This window comes from Lissotriton vulgaris, chromosome 7 (genome assembly GCF_964263255.1).
Source record: "Lissotriton vulgaris chromosome 7, aLisVul1.2, whole genome shotgun sequence".
In the NCBI taxonomy this organism is placed as follows: domain Eukaryota; kingdom Metazoa; phylum Chordata; class Amphibia; order Caudata; family Salamandridae; genus Lissotriton; species Lissotriton vulgaris.
The window spans coordinates 757,708,912-757,727,148 of NC_141695.1; the positions used below are offsets into that span (position 1 = coordinate 757,708,912).

At 46.7% G+C, this 18,237-nt stretch overlaps 1 protein-coding gene across 1 annotated transcript in view; it reads right to left on the reverse strand.

Annotated features, from left to right (window-relative positions):
• The window catches only part of SDK2 (sidekick cell adhesion molecule 2), a 590,299-nt gene that overhangs the window by 130,047 nt on the left and 442,015 nt on the right, over window positions 1-18,237 (reverse strand). The window contains exons 25-30 of the mRNA XM_086929413.1: window positions 17,719-17,956; window positions 15,080-15,195; window positions 14,033-14,222; window positions 11,044-11,142; window positions 5,745-5,939; window positions 4,948-5,152 (exon numbers count right to left, since the gene is read on the reverse strand). Coding sequence (XP_086785539.1) covers window positions 4,948-5,152; window positions 5,745-5,939; window positions 11,044-11,142; window positions 14,033-14,222; window positions 15,080-15,195; window positions 17,719-17,956 — 1,043 coding nt within the window. The remainder of the gene's footprint in view (window positions 1-4,947; window positions 5,153-5,744; window positions 5,940-11,043; window positions 11,143-14,032; window positions 14,223-15,079; window positions 15,196-17,718; window positions 17,957-18,237) is intronic.

An 18,237-nucleotide genomic window follows, 5' to 3' on the forward strand; every position in this document is an offset into this window, starting at 1 on the left:
CTTACAAAGTTAGGAGAGTTTTTCCCAACTTCATTGTTCTATCCAATGGTGAGAGCTGGAATTACCGGAGAGTAGCTCTCTACCAGAAATGTAAAGCTTCTTCTTCTGATGACCTGCCTCCTGCCAATGTAGATGGTTGTAATGGCTACTTATTGTCCTCTGGTTCTCCTGCTGCTCCCATTCCACTGTCAGCTAGTCGGAGGGAGGTGGGTGGTGGTGATGCTTCCACTTCCTCGGGTACCTACCTCAATAGGTCTGTTCTTGATTTCAGTTCTACTACTCCTGATGCTCCTTCCTTACCTTGTACTCCTGCTCCTCCTTCCTCTTCCTTATCTGATGTCTGCTTGAGGAGCCCTCGCTCCCGACGCCCTCCTTTGTATTTGAATGACTATGTACATTAGCATTTCCTTTTCTGTTGCTCTTTGTCTCTTATTTTTATTGCAAGGAGAGGAGATATGTTGTACAGTGCTTTGCTCTTCCTTGAGCCTGCACTCTAGATTCCTTCTTGTGTTCTGTATTCTGGAGCGCTCTCCCTGCCTTCTTGGCAGTTGGAGCCCTGGTCGGACTTGGAGCTGACCTACTGTCTCTGTGCTGCAATAAAGCTCAATTTAAGCTTACCTGTGCCTGTGGACCTTACTTGCATTTTACATCATGCTGCTCCACCATTTACTCTTGACTGCCCTGTGGGCATCCGCTGTCTTGGCTCCCAATGTTGTCGGAAATTACTGTGAGAAGGTGTTCGTTTGCAGTGTGGAGATAGTGGTTGGAGATGGACTGGTGGGAATTCATTCATTGGTAGGGGTTTCCAAAATCTGGGTGTGCTGAAGGCAGGGAGCAAATATCAGAGCAACCCCTGATATAGCGATGAATGTAGGCACAATATAAGCTTTCTTAAGTCCTAGAGGCACCGGTTGCCCTCACCTTAGGATCTGAAGTCAGAGAAAGCAGGATGAAGACGAGGGACGGCCACTGGGGGCCGAGGGAGGCCACTGGGGGCCGAGGGACGGCCACTGGGGGCCGAGGACCACCTTAGACGAGAGTCTGCAGGTGAGGCGCTGCTAAGCCACACTTCGGCACTTCCTATTGGGGTGTCATTTCGCGAGCTCACCTCAGCTACGTAAGTTGTAACGAGTTCATCCAGTTGTTCGGATTCTGGTAGATGCAGCTTTTCTTTTCTGCATTATCAACCCAGGGCTACAAGCAGTGTCCGTGTCGTGTGCAGGAAAAAAAGAGTCCCTGGTCAAATCTCGCTCACTTTAAAGTGCAGGTCTCTGTGATATCTGGCTGTTGAGGGTGGGGAGGCAAGAGGGTAGGACTGCATGTTATTTTATGCGCCAGAAGAGGGCATTGGAGGTATTGTTCTGTGTTTAGAGACAACACACATGTGTCTGCTCAATGCCATTAGCGGTCTATACACATTGTCATCAAGAAACATCAACACTGTGGTGGCAGGTGCTATGTAGAACAATTCATTATCATATGCAATCTGCATGCGCTCTGAAGTTTTTACTGTCTAGCCTGATGACGCAGTCGAAGCTCATTTTATGTACACATCAGCATGAATTTCAAACAGATGGGGCAGAGCCTCACGAAACAGCTTCCTGCGGCTGCAGGGAAGCAGGAAGGACAATATGTTCCTCCCACCTATAAACCTACAAGTCAAGCCTGTGCTGATTGTTCTAAGTGTCTAAATGGACAATGTAGTTGATAATATCAAAGATCATGTAAATCAAACTACGAGTAGCCAAAACTACCCTGCTGTGGATGTATTTTAGAAGGCATGTCAGGGGGACAGCTTCCCAAACACATGCCGCACCCTCGACTAGACAGAATCAAGGCGATAACAGAGGTTAGCCTGGGAGTGAAGCTGAGAGGCTGCGTTGCCTGTCCATTTCTTTGAACACTACTAGAGGATGGGCATGGGCTAGGCTGAAGACCAGGGCTGCAGGCTCCCTGCTCTGCACTTCTGGGTGCGCACTGTATAATTGGGTGCTTCTGAGAAAGGTATTAGTATGTCGCCTACCGGGCAGAAGATGCCATTCCAACCTGGATACGGGGAGCAGCAATGTCTCTGAAGTCAAATAACCTGCAAAGAACCCCAGTAAGAACCTCCCTTTGGAATGCCTGGATGGTTTGCTCTAAGCAGGAGGGCCGTTGCTATGGACGCTGAGAACACCTGGCAGGGAGCAGGACTCACCCTTCCAGGTAGGGAACACAATTCTCCTAGTTAATTCCCCGTCGCACGAAGGCCCCCGATGGTATTACCCAACAGTTGCTCCTCTCCTTGCCCAGGAGGCGAGAGGACCGACTGCAAGAAAGGGGGGAAGATTGCAAAATTCCACTAGTCATTGTATACTTGCTGAACTTGCCTCCAGTTTGTCAATAATTCCATAACAATTCTGTGACACTGATGGGGGATCCGTGGCTGTAAGGTTTGTTAATTGCAGTGCTGCTCAATTTTGTACTCTACCGACAGCCATGATTACAGACTTTCTTTTGAAAGATGGGCAAGCTTTGCTTTCGGAGTGTGCTAAAGGGCTTCAGATATGTTCTTGGACATATGTTTCACAGAACTGGCGTTAGCACCTGAAGCCAGTGCCGAAACAGTCTGCATGCGAGGCTCCCTCTGGGACAGTCGCTACATATGATAGGCTGTACCCTCCCTCAATGGTTGACTCCTGTACCAGGAGCCAGGGTGTCCGCTCCTGCTATGGTTGACTCCTGGACCAGGTGCCAGGGTGTCCCCTCCTGCAATGGTTGACTCCTTGAACAGGTGTCAGGGTGTCCTCTCCTGCAATGGTTGACTACTGGACCAGGAGCCAGGATGTCCCCTCCTGCAATGGTTGACTCCTGTACCAGGTGTCAGGGTGTCCCCTCCTGCAATGGTTGACTCCTGGACCAGATGTCAGGGTGTCCCCTCCTGCAATGGTTGACTCCTGGACCAGGTGTCAGGGTGTCCCCTCCTGCTATGGTTGACTCCTGGACCAGGTGTCAGGGTGTCCCCTCCTGCAATGGTTGACTCCTGTACCATGTGTCAGGGTGTCCCCTCCTGCAATGGTTGACTCCTGGACCAGGTGTCAGGGTGTCCCCTCCTGCAATGGTTGACTCCTGTACCAGGTGTCGGGGTGTCCCCTCCTGCAATGGTTGACTCCTGAACAAAGAGCCAGGCTGTCCCCTCCTGCTATGGATGACTCCTGGACCAGGTGTCAGGGTGTCCCCTCCTGCAATGGTTGACTCCTGGACCAGGTGTCCTCTCCTGCAATGGTTGACTCCTGAACAAAGAGCCAGAGTGCCCCCTCCTGCAATGGTTGACTCCTGGACCAGGTGTCAGGGTGTCCCCTCCTGCAATGGTTGACTCCTGAACAAAGAGCAGGCTGTCCCCTCCTGCTATGGATGACTCCTGGACCAGGTGTCAGGGTGTCCCCTCCTGCAATGGTTGACTCCTGGACCAGGTGCCAGGGTGTCCCATCCTGCAATGGTTGACTCCTGGACCAGGTGTCAGGGTGTCCCCTCCTGCAATGGTTGACTCCTGGACCAGGTGCCAGGGTGTCCCCTCCTGCAATGGTTGACTCCTGAACAAAGAGCCAGGCTGTCCCCTCCTGCAATGGTTGACTACTGAACCAGGAGCCAGGGTGTCCCCTCCTGCAATGGTTGACTACTGGACCAGTTGCCAGGGTGTCCCCTCCTGCAATGGTTGACTCCTGGACCAGTTGTCAGGGTGTCCCCTCCTGCATTGGTTGACTCCTGAACAAAGAGCCAGGCTGTCCCCTCCTGCTATGGTTGACTCCAGGACCAGGTGTCAGGGTGTCCCCTCCTGCAATGGTTGACTACTGAACCAGGTGTCAGGGTGTCCCATCCTGCAATGGTTGACTCCTGGACCAGGTGTCAGGGTGTCCCCTCCTGCAATGGTTGACTCCTGAACAAAGAGCCAGGCTGTCCCCTCCTGCTATGGTTGACTCCTGAACCAGGAGCCAGGGTGTCCCTTCCTGCAATGGTTGACTCCTGGACTAGGTGCCAGGGTGTCCCCTCCTGCAATGGTTGACTCCTGAGCAAAGAGTCAGGGTGTCCCCTCCTGCTATGGATGATTCCTGGACTAGGTGCCAGGGTGTCCCCTCCTGCAATGGTTGACTCCTGAGCAAAGAGTCAGGGTGTCCCCTCCTGCAATGGTTGACTCCTGAACAAAGAGCCAGGCTGTCCCCTCCTGCTATGGTTGACTCCTGAACCAGGAGCCAGGGTGTCCCTTCCTGCAATGGTTGACTCCTGGACTAGGTGCCAGGGTGTCCCCTCCTGCAATGATTGACTCCTGAGCAAAGAGTCAGGGTGTCCCCTCCTGCTATGGTTGACTCCTGAACCCAGTGCCTGCTAGCTAGAACAAACCAGCCTCAGGGGAGACCTCTTGGACACTGCTCACAAATGTAGGAGAAGATGGTTTTTTTGAGGAAGTGGAGCCCATTTGCCACCCCCCCCCCCTCAAGCCATTATGAGAAGTGAGGTCGCCCTGATCATTCAAGGTGCTCTGTCAGCTCTTCAAACCCAGAGTTTCTGGGTGACCCAAACAAAGAAGTCCTCCGATGAACATTGGTGATCTTTTGGTGCTGGTGATATTTTTAAGATGTTCTGCAAAGCCTACTGTGAGTTTTCAAACCTAAGATCCCGTGGCGTCTTGGGGGGTGCTGGGCGTTGCGATTTTGGCCCACGAGCCTTTTGGGTTCTAGCTGTGGATACTCAATGTAGCACATGAGGCATTCTTGATCATCAAATTAAGAATATTCTGCGAGTTCTTGCACTGTGGTGTTCTGGGTTCTAGCAGTGGGGGTATTCTAAGGGTTTTGTTTACACCAGGGCTAATCTGTGATTCAGGACTAGGAACGTTCACAGTTCAAAACAGCGCAAGGCAGTAGACCAGTAACCACACATGACATTGAGAGTACAGAGCTCCCATCTCACCTGTCCACGATGGCGGCAGAGGACGCGTTATGGCTGGCTGCGGTGGAATGCACAGCCCACTCGCCATTCGGCAACTCCCGGTACTGGATGGTGTAATACCGTACTGGAGACAAACCATCGCTGCCTGGCTCCCACGACAGCAGAACACTCCTCGCCATGACATCCTCCTGCTGAACCAGTGGGGTACTGGGTGGCTGTGGGCGATCTGTAAACACAAGAGGGATGTGAGATACAGAGACGAAGATCAAAGCTAATATCATTGTATCCTCCTATTGAAAGCGAGGGGACTTCCTTGACTGATGCGGTGTCACCCTACAGGTAAATGCTGGAATGGATACCTCCCAGAGGAATTCGGTCTCCTCCAATGGGTGAGGGCTGGAATGGATGCCTTAATAAGTGATATGGTCGCCCCTCAAAAGCGTGGCATTTTACCCTAGGTGAGGTGTTGGGCTCTCAAGGAAATAATACCCATTAATAGCCATATCCTTCTAAGTATAAGGCATCCCCTACCCTACAGCACAGCCATCTTCACTATAACAAATATACTGCGAGACACTCCCTGCCTACAGAGTCACTGTGTAGTGAAGGGATAGGCACCCCTTGAATACCAAGTTTTGGGCTGCAACCTTGTAGATCCTGGAACATGGACCAGTGTCAGGAGCAAGGAAGCAACACCTGGGGCTAAGTGGAGACTCCCTGATACAATCATTACAATTTTTCCTCCCCTAGGTCACCTTAGACTGACACATCCTTCAGCCGCTGCCCTATACGTTCTGCTCTCAAGGGCCTGCACTCACCTCGTTTCTCTGTGGTCACCACCAGTGCCTCTGCTGCCTCGCCCCAGCCCTTCCTGGTTTGGGCTGTGATCCGGAAGAGGTAGACAGACTCTGGCCTCAGGCCTGTAGCGGTGTACTGCCGTACGCTGGGGTTCAGCACCTCCACCGTGGCAGTGTTGGAGGTAGTTGTGTTCAGGCGGTGGGTGATCTGATATGCTAAGAAAAAACAAGAGATCCTTGTCAAAGATATCAACACTCACGTGCAGCACACACATCTCTGGACATCGGTGGGCTTCTGTGCCACTGTGGCATAAACACACACACCTTGGGGGATACCAGCTGTTACAGAACCACACATTCACCACATAAACAATCCTTATAACAGAAACAAGCACCTGCTGCCAGGGGCAGCTCCTCCGTTGGCACGGAGAAGCGTTGCCCCACTTAAATTACCTTTTCAAACACAAAAGGAGCTTAGAGGGTAAAGCTAGTCATACGTTGCCCTCCACTCAATATGCAACTAATACCACAAAAAACCTAGACTGTATAGCCACTTATAAAGTTTACCTTTATTTTAGATATACCATAAAATATCTAAAATAAAGGTAAACTTTATAAGTGCGTATACAGTCTAGGTTTTTTGTGGTATTAGTTTCACTTAAATTACCCCCAAACATGAAAAATAAAATGGTAATGCATTACCATTTTATTTTTCATCCTCCGTCAGGATGGGGGCAGGGCCGCTGCTGAATGACAGCAGCAGGGAGGAGGGTGGACTGTGTTTGCAATTTTCAAAGTGATCATGTCTTTTTGGCCGACCTTCTTGCGACAGCCAGCCACACATGCGCACTTTGAAACCTCTAACCCAGCCGTCTCAAGAGTAAGTGCAGGGCTCTGGTGTCCTTGGGAGAGACGATTGAGGCGGCTCCTGTTGGTGCCCGCACTTCAGTATCTGGTTGAGATTAGGTCCAGAGCTGAGGAAGTTAGTTAGGGTAAGTTTTTCTTTTAGTATTAAAATATCTGTGCATGCCCAACCGCCCACCCCCCTCCCCGTAGATGTCACCTGCCACTGCCTGCTGCTTGACATTTTAAGGAACAACAAAGGTACTTTCTCCCCCCACTAAGGGCCATTTTTGCTCCAGCATATGCAGATTCTAGTAAAGAAATGGTTTAAAAAATAAACGGCCCAAACGTTAATCATATAAACTGAATGAATCCTGCCTTTTAATAGTAATATGTCAGATAACTCAGTTAAATATGCCTTTCCTACATCCTGTGTAAGCATGACAGAAGCCTGTGTGGGGTGGGCCCATCATTTCTGTGGAGTCTCTCTTTGGTGGGTGTTGGAAGAAGAGGCTCGGAATTAAGAAAACATGTACCCTGGAGGATGAGTATACAGTATGTGGCAGCACCTAGTGGAGTTACTGCATTAGCATCAAAAGAAAGAGTTCGGGACTTCTTTCTGTTTCAAGATTTAAAGCATGTTGTAACAGGAGGGGAGGACCTCAAAAAGTACAAAGCCAGTGGGGGCAAAGAGCCGGGCTTGCTCCATGCTTGCGACGGCCCTGATACAGTGGAAAACACCAGTTGAAAAGTGGTCATTGAAAGAAAGGGGCATTTCAGAATACACACTTAGCTTTTTTACGACTGTAACAGAGTTACCATGAACTTTTGACTGAAACCAGAACTAAATATTTCAACTATTTAAGTAAAACAACTTTATGTTAACTGGTCAGCCCTGGAAAGTTGTATGGATGCGCCAACTTATAGGACTGACAGAGCTTGTCCTCATGCTTTTAAATAATGTGCCAAAGCAAGCAGATGCAGGCAGGGTTCGGTCTCTTGCAGTGAGTGACTCAGAGGTTCAGAATAGCGAAACGGGCATTGCAATTAGCTTCTCTTGCTTTGCTTTGCTTTGGAGAAAAATCCAAACAATGCGTTTTGGAAAATAAAAATCGAACAACATAATACTCATGCTTCGGAGTACCTCAGCAAGATAATCGTGCATTGGAGTACTTCAAGGCTCTGCACTTTTGCCCACTCCTTTCAACCCTTTTATGGAACCGCTCTCCAATATTCTGAATGGCTCTAACATCCAGTACCATATGTATGCTGATGACACACAACTATATTTGAAGATCGCCTCTCCAGATGACAGAACATCTCTAAATGATGCACTCCTAAAAACTCAACAATGGTTAAATCTTAACCATCTACTGTTAAATACCCTCAAAACTGAATTCACTCTGATTGCCCCCCACAACCACTCTGCAGCTACCCTGGACTGGCTCAAACATCTTACTGTGCTAAACTGCACTCCGCATGTTGTCGACGCGGCTAAATCTTTAGTTATAACCTTGGACAAATAAATAAATATGCAAGATCACATCAGTGCAACTATTAGTGGAGCCAATCTTCAGCTTAACACCCTTAGAAAAATCAAGCCGTTCCTTCCACCTGAGGACATAGAGCCTCCTGTACAATCCCTAGTTATATCACGCCGGGAATATGGTTTGGTGACCCTTGCTGGGCTAACTTAAACTAGCTTAACTCCGCTTAGCGCCACCCTGAAATCTTCGGCCAGACTCATCACTGACTCCAGAAAACATGACCACATCACGCCAGGTCTAATTCAACTAAACATGCTGACCATTGAAGCGAGGATCAGGTTCAAGTCAGCTTGCCCGACATACAAAAGCTATTCATCTAAACCCTCCCGCTTACCTGGTAAAAAAACCTGAGCTATCGGGATCGAGCCGGGACTTAAGAAGCTCTAACACCCTATTATTGAAACCACCCAAATTCATAAAGAAAAGAACTTACAATCGTGATTTCTCTGGTCTTGATCCAAAATTATGGAACACTCTTCCCCCTGAGATCAGAACCAACCCATCTACTGCCTCTTTCAAGAAACATGTCCAATTGCTACTCCTGAATGACTTGCAACACCATTAACCCTGCTACTGACGCTATCTACTTCTGTCTCAGTTCTGGATACTCTGTTTAATGTATTTTTGTGTTGTTGCTTCTCTGCTGGTCCCACTAGATAGGCAGTATCCCCCTAAACCCACTTTGCCCTTGTGTGTCCCCCCCTTGACATTTTGCTTACTAAGTTATGTCTTTTGATTCATTTCGTTATTGTACTCATACTTTTGCCACTTTATACAGTGCTCTGATACCCATTGGGGTCTTGTTCACGCTTTATAAAACTTTGCAAATAAATAAATAAATGTTATGCTTATTAATGTGGAGAGGACCCCATACAATATCCTGAAATTTCTTTATGCTGTATATATTTTCATTAGGACGCTACAAAATACTTTCAGTAGTGGTTGGCGCCTTGTGATTGGGTAATCAACTGTTTCTGAAAACAAGGTTACATTTTGCTTGAGATGGAATCCAGTTGGTCCAGCTGACTCATAGAAGAGGAACTCAAGAAGCTTAACTATGTAGATGGACGTGTCGACCTCACTGCACTTCTCTTAAAGGGAAGCACCAGCCAAGTTAGCAAGGAACTACTTTTCCATTTAACATCAGATAGGTTAGAGGATGATTTTCCTTCTAACATCTAAAAAGACCCCTTAAATGACTTTATTCCATGCAGAATGGCATCTTCGCCCATCACATACAACATAACGTTCACCCAGTGAATACATATGATAGCTACTCATGATCACAGATGCATAGATACATGTATGGGAGACTTTACTATCTTCTAATCAATTAGATTTTTCCTGATCACACTTAGATGGTCTATTTATTACCTTTCGATCCATGTTTAAACCTCTGCGCTGTGGTCATTTTATGAGTTCCTTGCTCCCCCGGTTGTTTGATGTCTATGTTCGTCCCTTGGACAGGCTAATGGGCTCCGTTATCCTTTATAATTGCAAAGACAGCATTCAGAAGGGTCTCTGCCTTCAGGGGATCTTTGTGACACAGAAGCAACTTTTCCCTAAAACGTGCGACATTTCCATTGGATACAACCAAACTCTAGGAATACAGAGTTGATGGTAATAGATGGACTTATTATTTCCAGTTGACCCCTTCCTTTGTGACCCCCGTCCTTAGGGGCCCTTCGGCTCCTGTTCAACCCATTAAGATCTCTAGGCTTTCAGAGTGATAGCGCTATTGTTGTTCCTCCAGATCAGGACATTGGCTGCTTCCGTCTTCGACATTTTCCCAGGTTTAAGAAAGATCCCTCCTTTCTTCCAATTGACACCAAAACCCTTATCAATGTGCTTATTTTACCCATAACGAATTATGGAAATTGATTTTCCCCGAGGCTACCTATCATCTTCAGCGCCTTCAGCCACTTCAGAATGCACCAGTCGGGAAGTCTTTTAGCATTCAGCTGAGTGAACCTATCTCAAATTATTACTCAAAGGAGGAAGAGAGAAAGACTTAGCCTTGACCAAAATGGCACTTAGAGTAGAAGGTCGCAATTATCATCATGCCATTCAGGTGTGGCCACCATACTCTGTCAGCAGTTGCCTAGCCTGCAGCCTACTGGAGAAATTGCAGAGAGCCAGAATGACCAGTCCGGCCTCGCTGTGCTCTCCTCTTGGGCTCCTCGAAGGAAGAGAGTGCAGGTGAAAGTGCACGAACCTGGCTAGGCCCATCTTCGAATTACAGAGCCAGGATTGCCGCAGATTCTTTTTGGTGATGCCTCGACTCTTTTGATAAGGCTTGGATAATAATCAATCCATTGAATCTTAGTTATCCCCATTTAGCAGCTACCAATGAGAGGTTAATACTAGCTACACGTAATGGTCTCAGAGTCACATAAACAATAGCATCTATCACTTGTTAAAATGCATTATGTATTTCTACAGCTAAGCAGGTGACAGCACAGCATACACTTTCACATACTCAGAGTGAGGGATTCATACAAGCTGGCTGCACAGTAACCCTACAAGAACACACCAAGAGTCAGCAAACATATTAGAAATCATTACGCAGGTAGCCACATCTGTTGCAAGAAAGCGGTCTTCCTTTCTTCCTATCGTTATTTCTGCTGTAAGACGTTCCACAACTGAAGACACTTGTAGAGAGTCATATCTATTGAAAGACCTTTCCATTCAAAACCAGTCAGGCAAAGCGGAGACTTGTATCCTGCAGAGACCAGAATGCTACCCGTAATGGGTGCTGCTAGACCTGGGGAGTTTTCACATACCTTTACAAACAGTGACCATAGACAAATCTAGTAAGTATGTTTCGGGAGGGCACTTATGCCAGTATCACCAGGAGCCTTTCAGGTTATTGTTCTGCTACATCCCCAAACATACTTTTCATAAGAAATGCTAGAAAACCTCCTACTTACCGAGTATGATCCCATTGGGGGCGGCCGGGGGTTGCCAGATTAGGCGAACTGAGGTAGTCCTCACCTCAGGAAACAGGATTCCAACAGGAGGCCCTGGCACTGGAAAGCAAACATTCAGGATGTCAATTCGGGTTCAAGGTGTAGAGCGCACCAAGTAGTGAAAGATCAAGATCTAACCTGGAAGTGTGCCATTCTGCGTTATTCTCAAATAGTCACCACAGTGCAACCCTTTGCCGCGCAACTCAAACAGGGAGTAGAGGGTAGGAAAGTAAACTATTGGTCCTTTTCTCCAGATCTTGTTAATTGAAGGGGGATAACTAGCAGTTCAGAGGTGATACTCCATAGCATCCATACTGGCCACAAGATTATGGATACTAGCAGCCGCTGCACATGCAAGTAAGAGCGGTGGGGCCAGGTTGATGGGGGGGGGGGGGGGGGGGATGATTTCGACAGACAAGGGAAAATTAAATAAATACTTAATTTCCACTTGTTGTCGTCTGCCAAAACCGCCGCACCCTACCTCGCCCCACCGCTCTTAACTGCATGGGCCGCGGTTGGATACTAGATTTGCTCCTGTTACACCTTATGGTTTTCTGTACTCTCCAGTGATAACTGTGGTTGTGCATTCAAGGCCTAGCTCTATGAAAGTGTACATGTGCAGTTGCAAGAGTTTGAAGCAGCATGCCTGCTGTGAAAAAGCTGCTGATCTCTGCCCTTCAACAGAATCCATTGGTAGTCACAGGAGGGATACAAATGCATCTTGATGCCTCTCCAGACAAATGAGTAGCGTGGAGGAAGTGACAGCCGTGGGGCCGCATGGTCATTTATGCACGGTGCCTTGGTGATTACACTGCCTGAATTGCAATGTCATTACCCATGGTACTCGTCTGCACAAAAACAGTCTGGAAATCCTTTGTGCTCCAGGGTCGGGTACATTGACATTAGTGGGATCTAGTAGGTTCCAAGAACAGAATTATAGTACTAGCTGGAATTTCTCCGGGTCCTACCGATTTATTACAACTGAGAATTCCATTTGGTTCTTAGGGCAGGTATCGAAGACCATTGGAATATTGTGGGTATATTTGTTCATTGAGTCCTATTCTTAAATTAGGTCTGCACGGGTTCACTACAGGGGCAGGCATGGAAGACAGACTGAGACCATGGAAAGTCTAAGCATAACACAGAACTATTTATTGGTATCTTGAGTGGACGGACCAATGATTGCCTTTTTAGACCCATTATTAGCCTCTGGGACCCAGGCATAGGAATAAAGAATCTGATAGAATCATATGAGGTCCAGAAAGATGTTTTTATACATACCTATGGGTTCCATTGAATAGGATTGTGGCTACTGCTACATTTTAATGGAGTTTAAAGACTTAACAGTCTGATTTTGAGTTTGATGGTGGATGACATTACCCCCGCCACCCTGATGGACCACTACTATCCATCAAATTTAGAGATGACCGCTGGCCCAGCGGGCATCTCTGTACCTTGAAGGGATGTGCTGTCAGAGTGGTTCTCTTAAAGGTACAGAAAGTTTGGTGGATGGCAGCCATTGGCTTTGACAGTTGTCCACCAAACTTTTAACATTTTGCTTTGTTTTTCAAAATCAAACACCTAAAATTGGAGTTTGTTTTTGAAAAACAAAAAACGGATTGCCTCCATACTTTAGGAGTTTTCTCCCAGGGTGTGGAGGTCATTATTGTATGTTTCTCTCCCTCACTGTCAGGTTTTTCTCTCTCGTGATGGACAGAAAAAAGCATCGTCCATCCTCTGTAAATAGGGTGGGGGTTGAGTAAGCCCCTTCCCCCGACAGACCCTACGATCAGGGCGTCAGAGGAAGTTTTCCATCACCAGAGCCAATGTGGGCTTTGTCAACAGAAACCTTACAGTCCGCCCGTCTGTACATGAGGCGGGTAGACAGAGTTTGGTGCACAAGGAACTCTGTCTCATTTGCAATGGAGCATTCTGTCCATCAAACTCTAAACCAAACCCAAGGGCCTTTTTCTAAGGTAGTGTGTGCCTTATGAATGCAATCATTTGATGATTTATTTATTTGGTTCAGTCATTCTGTTAAGGATACCAAGAAATAGTGATCAGAATAAACCATTAGGAGTGATGTTTTGATCTAGAGAGACAAATATAAAGCTCATTAAAACCCTATCAGTAACAGATTGCCCCTGAAACAAAATACTTCACATCAATGAACCCTGAGGTAAAGAGACATCATTAACACAACAGACACCCTTTAAAAAGAACACCCGGTACATTTTTAAAACAGCTGCTTACATGGTTACTACAACTACTTATGGTAGGTGCCAAGTCAAAGAGATACACATCCTGGGAATGTGTGACAACGCTTCCTATACTGCAGCAAATGTTGACATCTCAGACCATAGATCAAGTTCAGCTAAGTAAGCACATTTCTATCTTCTGCCCATATGTTTAATGTCATTATATTTCAGTATCTTCTCAACCATTCACAACCTTTAATTTACTCCCCTACCTTTCACTCCCACCATGCTCATTGTTTTCCCTCACACTTATTTTTTCTTCAATCCATCCTCCCTTCCTAACATCCATCAATCCATTTATCTACCATCTATCCATTGAATCAAGCCATTCCACCATCTATTACACCCATCCCTCTATCGAATCAATCTATTTCACCCTTCTAAATAATTCATCCATTCCTTTAATCCATCTATCCATCCATTCCTCAGTCTCCTATCCTTGTCCCCTTCCTCCAAACAGTCATTTGTCCCTTCCTCTATTTTAATATATATTCCTCTCTTCATCCATTCACCCATCGTCTCCTCCTTGATCACTACTTCTGCAAAATATTCTATTATCAAACATTAGTTCCTTCATCCTGTGCTCTCTCATATATGAACTTATGTGCCTACATCTCCTCCACCCATTCATGCCTCAATGCTTCACTAAGTGTTTCTTCACCCCTCTCTCTGAAAATATCTTCGGGACCTACCGTCATCTAGAGTTCTTTCCAAGATTGATGGTGAGCTGGTGACCCCATCTCCGATTCTGGTGAAGGCCAGCACTTGGATTTCATACAGGACATACTTCCCAAGGCCTGTTAATTGGGCACTGCGTGATGAGTTCCCCTCCGCTAACCAGAACTGTGCCGGGGCATCCGAGTCCTTCTCCTTGTACACCACCTGAGAGCAGAAGACACACTTGGATAGTGCTATCTGGGCATCTGTGTCATTGCCCGTGATAAGTGGATGGCTGATGCATTGCAAGAGAGTATGAGGGACAGTAAAAAATTCAAAAAAAGGTAACACTTTGAGAGGTAGGTCATAGGTTTGTGGGTGGCAGACCTTAAATTAGTAGGTATGAGACAGAGCGAAGGAAGGAAAGTCTCACTTAGGAAGGAATTAGGACTGTCTTAGAAGGATGAACTCACCTTGGGAGATATAGAAGAGGGTGACAGAATTACAGTCTCACATCAGGATGTGGAAAGATGAGGGTATTCCCTTAAACAAGTATGAGAGTGGGTGAATGGAAGAGGATCCTACCTGAGTGATAATGTGTCAGAGTGAAGAGCAGCATGTTGCCTTAGGTGGTGAGCAACAGGGTGAAGGAAGGAGGGTCCTGTGTCCAAAGGCATCAAAGAGACCAAGGCAGTAGGTTATGGGACCAGGTGAAGGAAGGGAGGTCTTCAGTATGAGGAATTGTAAAGGAAGGCTGAACTTTCCTTTGACAGGGCGAAGGAAATACAGCCACACCACAGGGGTATGTTACAGTGTGAAGGTAGAAGCACCTTGTCTCAGGTAGTGTGCAACAAGGTGAGGGAAGGAGGAACTTGTGTCAAGAAGAATTAAGGAGGCCAAGTAAGAAGAACCATCTTACAGGGTAAATATGAGAGACAGGAAGAGGGTCTCAACAAGAATGAAGGAGGCACAGGAAGGAAGGACAGCCTTATCTGAGGAGGTGTGTGGCGGGAGTTTAGAAAAGTATATCCTCAGGAATTGTGTGGAGCTTTAACTGATGTACCAGGTGCTTCTGTTCTCACCTTATACCCCAGCACTCGCCCGTTCCTCTCAGGTTCCGGTACCTCGTTCCACCGCACCAGGATGCTGCTCGATGTCGTGGCCAGGGCTGACACATTGATGGGTCCAGAGGAGGGTACTGATAGGAATGGGAAGACAGTTTATACATGATAATATGGGGACCAATTAATGCACATTTATAGGTGCAGCACACGGACGTCGGGCTCGGCCAACTCTGCTTCTGGCTAATGATCACAGAATCAAACATGCACTATAAATAAACTAGAGACTACAGAGCAGCCCTCCATAAAGGAAAGAATGGCCATAAAAAAGAAAATAGGTCAAGAGGGCTAAATCTAAAAATGTAAAGCACAGAAGGAAAAGCAAGAAACGGAAAAAACTGTCCAGGATACCATCCAAGTGCTACCAATGAGAGGCAACTGAAGCAACTAAGAGTAAAAAGAACAATTAACGAAGGTGGCTGGGCCAGGCAGACATAAAGGACTAATTAATAAATGTGGCTGGACCAGGCAGACATAAAGGACTAATTAATAAATGTGGCTGGACCAGGCAGACATAAAGGACTAATTAGTAAATGTGGCTGGGCCAGGCAGACATAAAGGACTAATTAATAAATGTGGCTGGACCAGGCAGACATAAAGGACTAATTAATAAATGTGGCTGGGCGAGGCAGACATAAAGGACTAATTAATAAATGTGGCTGGGCCAGGAAGACACAAAGAAATCCTCAATCCAGGAGGAGCAATGGCTGAGAAAGGCAGGCATACAATGGGGGTGCGGGTGGAGGGAGGTCGAATAAAAATGGAACAAATGTTCAAAAATAGACATCTGAGCATTGAAGGAAAAACGAACAAGGGTTGAGAAGGCTCGCCAGTGAAGTGCTGAATAAATGGTACACAATATGGATGAGACACATAGACCAGGATCATGGAATTCAGAATCGTTCCTGGGGAGGTTGGTTTATGGGTTGGATTTTACATCCTACAGATTTTCTGGTATTACAGAAAGTGTTTCAGAAAGGCACACTTTACCAACCACACATTCTTACCGGTCAGTGACAGAGGCAGCTCATGCAGGGGTTTTGAGTGTGTAGGCTGCTAAAGATTATCTGAAGGAAACCTTTACCAAGGGCCATATTTTACATGGTGCCCTTTGGTACAATTGGCATTTGCTCTCCAGGTGCAGTAAGGTATTACAACGCCGGCTGCAGATGCTTGCTCAGCCACTTCTGTAATAGGTACCATGCCATGCAAACGAGGGAACGCTTGCCTTTGGACCTGCAGCGTGGGACAGACATGGGTGCAAAGGCAAGGAGTTCATCACGCGGTGCACTGACTGTACTCAACACGCGGGCAGGAATCCATTGCGCCTTTCAAAGGGTGCTCCAAGTGAGGGAAGTACCGGGGTTGCAGTGACCCGCCACCCCAGTAACCTCCTGCAGGCAGGTGCAGTCACTCACTGCACCAGACTCCAGTTGAATCTCTGTCCTTCTTTGAATGCAGGCCAGGTTGCCACCTCCAGTGACATGTGGACGAGAAGCTGCAAAGAGCTTTTCTGCCTTTCATTAAAGGGCTGTTCCTAGTGTACTAAGAACTGCTCGTTTGCTGTGTATGTGCACTGTCAGACCCTGTACGTGGTGCATGTGCTTAAGGTGTGACTGGTCAGTGGAATAGTGTGCCCTTATCTGTAATGCTACCCCTGGATGTCGGATTGTGGATGGTAATTAGTCTTTGGCTTCCTTCTTGGATTGGCTGATGTAACTTCATCTTCTTATGCATTTGAACATTTCATCTATTTCTATGCATCTAAACTTGCTTATGCTGCAGCGTTTGATTTGTTGTGGTAGAGATTCGATGTCAAGGCCTTGGACAGCTCTAACAGAAATGCCACTCGGGGGAAGCGGGGATGAGGGTTTTTAATTGTCAGGTGATTGAACGCTTATTTGTGGATGTCTCTTTTCATGTATTTTTGAATATAACTAAACTCTGTGTGGTGTGGTGTCTCAGGGATTATAAGAGAAGAAGATCAGCTGTTCATTTCCCCTTAGTTCTATCTCTTTCTTTGGCTCGATGCTTGAGTGTTTAATGACATTTTTGAGTGTGCCTAGGATTTAAGAGCCCAGTATAGGAGTAATGGTTCTAGAGCCCAGCACTAATTATTCATGAAAGGCACTGTGTCGGTGTTCTATTCTGTTAGTCTAAATGGCAGTGGTTGTTCGCTGCTATGGTTAATGAAAGGTAAAGGGGCTATGCATATAATATCTTCATCTTGTGTGCTATTAACAAGATTTTAGGGGTTCCTGAAATTGGTGAATAACACCATCCTGCAGGCTTGATCTTTCCCAACTCCGAGATCACTGCTACCAAGTCAGACATAAAAACTCAGATCAATGGTGGCCCTTGCAGCTCAGTCTCTTCATCCCACCCCATGCACAAGTGAACATTTAGACATATAGTTATTCTAGCACTGAAACTCACAGTTTTTCATCCAGCACCTCAATCCAGCCCTGCAAAACCCCCTGCTATTTTAGTGCTGGGGCCCCACATGCCTGGATCATGTTCTGCAATAACCTTTCTTCATTCGCTTTGGACAATCATCAATTTACTAATGGCTTGAATGAGATGTGCCAGACTGGGCCTACCTGATTCTCTAGTGCGGCCCAGCACAGTGGGGCTCCACGGTCCAGCGCCAATGGCGTTAAAGGCCTGCACCTGTACACGGTACTCTGTCCACTCTTCTAAGTCCTCGATGGTGTACTCTCGCTCGATGCGATCATGGATGACATGGGCCATCGTCTTCCCACGGCCGTCAGAACGCATGTATTTTATCTTGTAACCAACAGACTCTGGGTTCCCATTGTATTCCATCTCCGGCAGCGGCTAGGGGAGGAAGCAGCAAGGTCAGTGGCATCACAGCAAGAGGCTTCTGCATGTTTAGCCTATGGTCTTGTTTTTGATCCATGGCTCTAGGTGTTTTAGCCCTTAAGAATTTGATATGGATTTTTGTAGGCTGAACAAAATGTACTCTGAACATACAACTAAGGACCCTCACCTTTTATGGCCTCATTACTCATTACAATATATTTTTCATTATGTATCACAGAAGTATTTGATGACTTTGTCAATTTTACAACTGATGTCATTACTAGAACACGAATGCT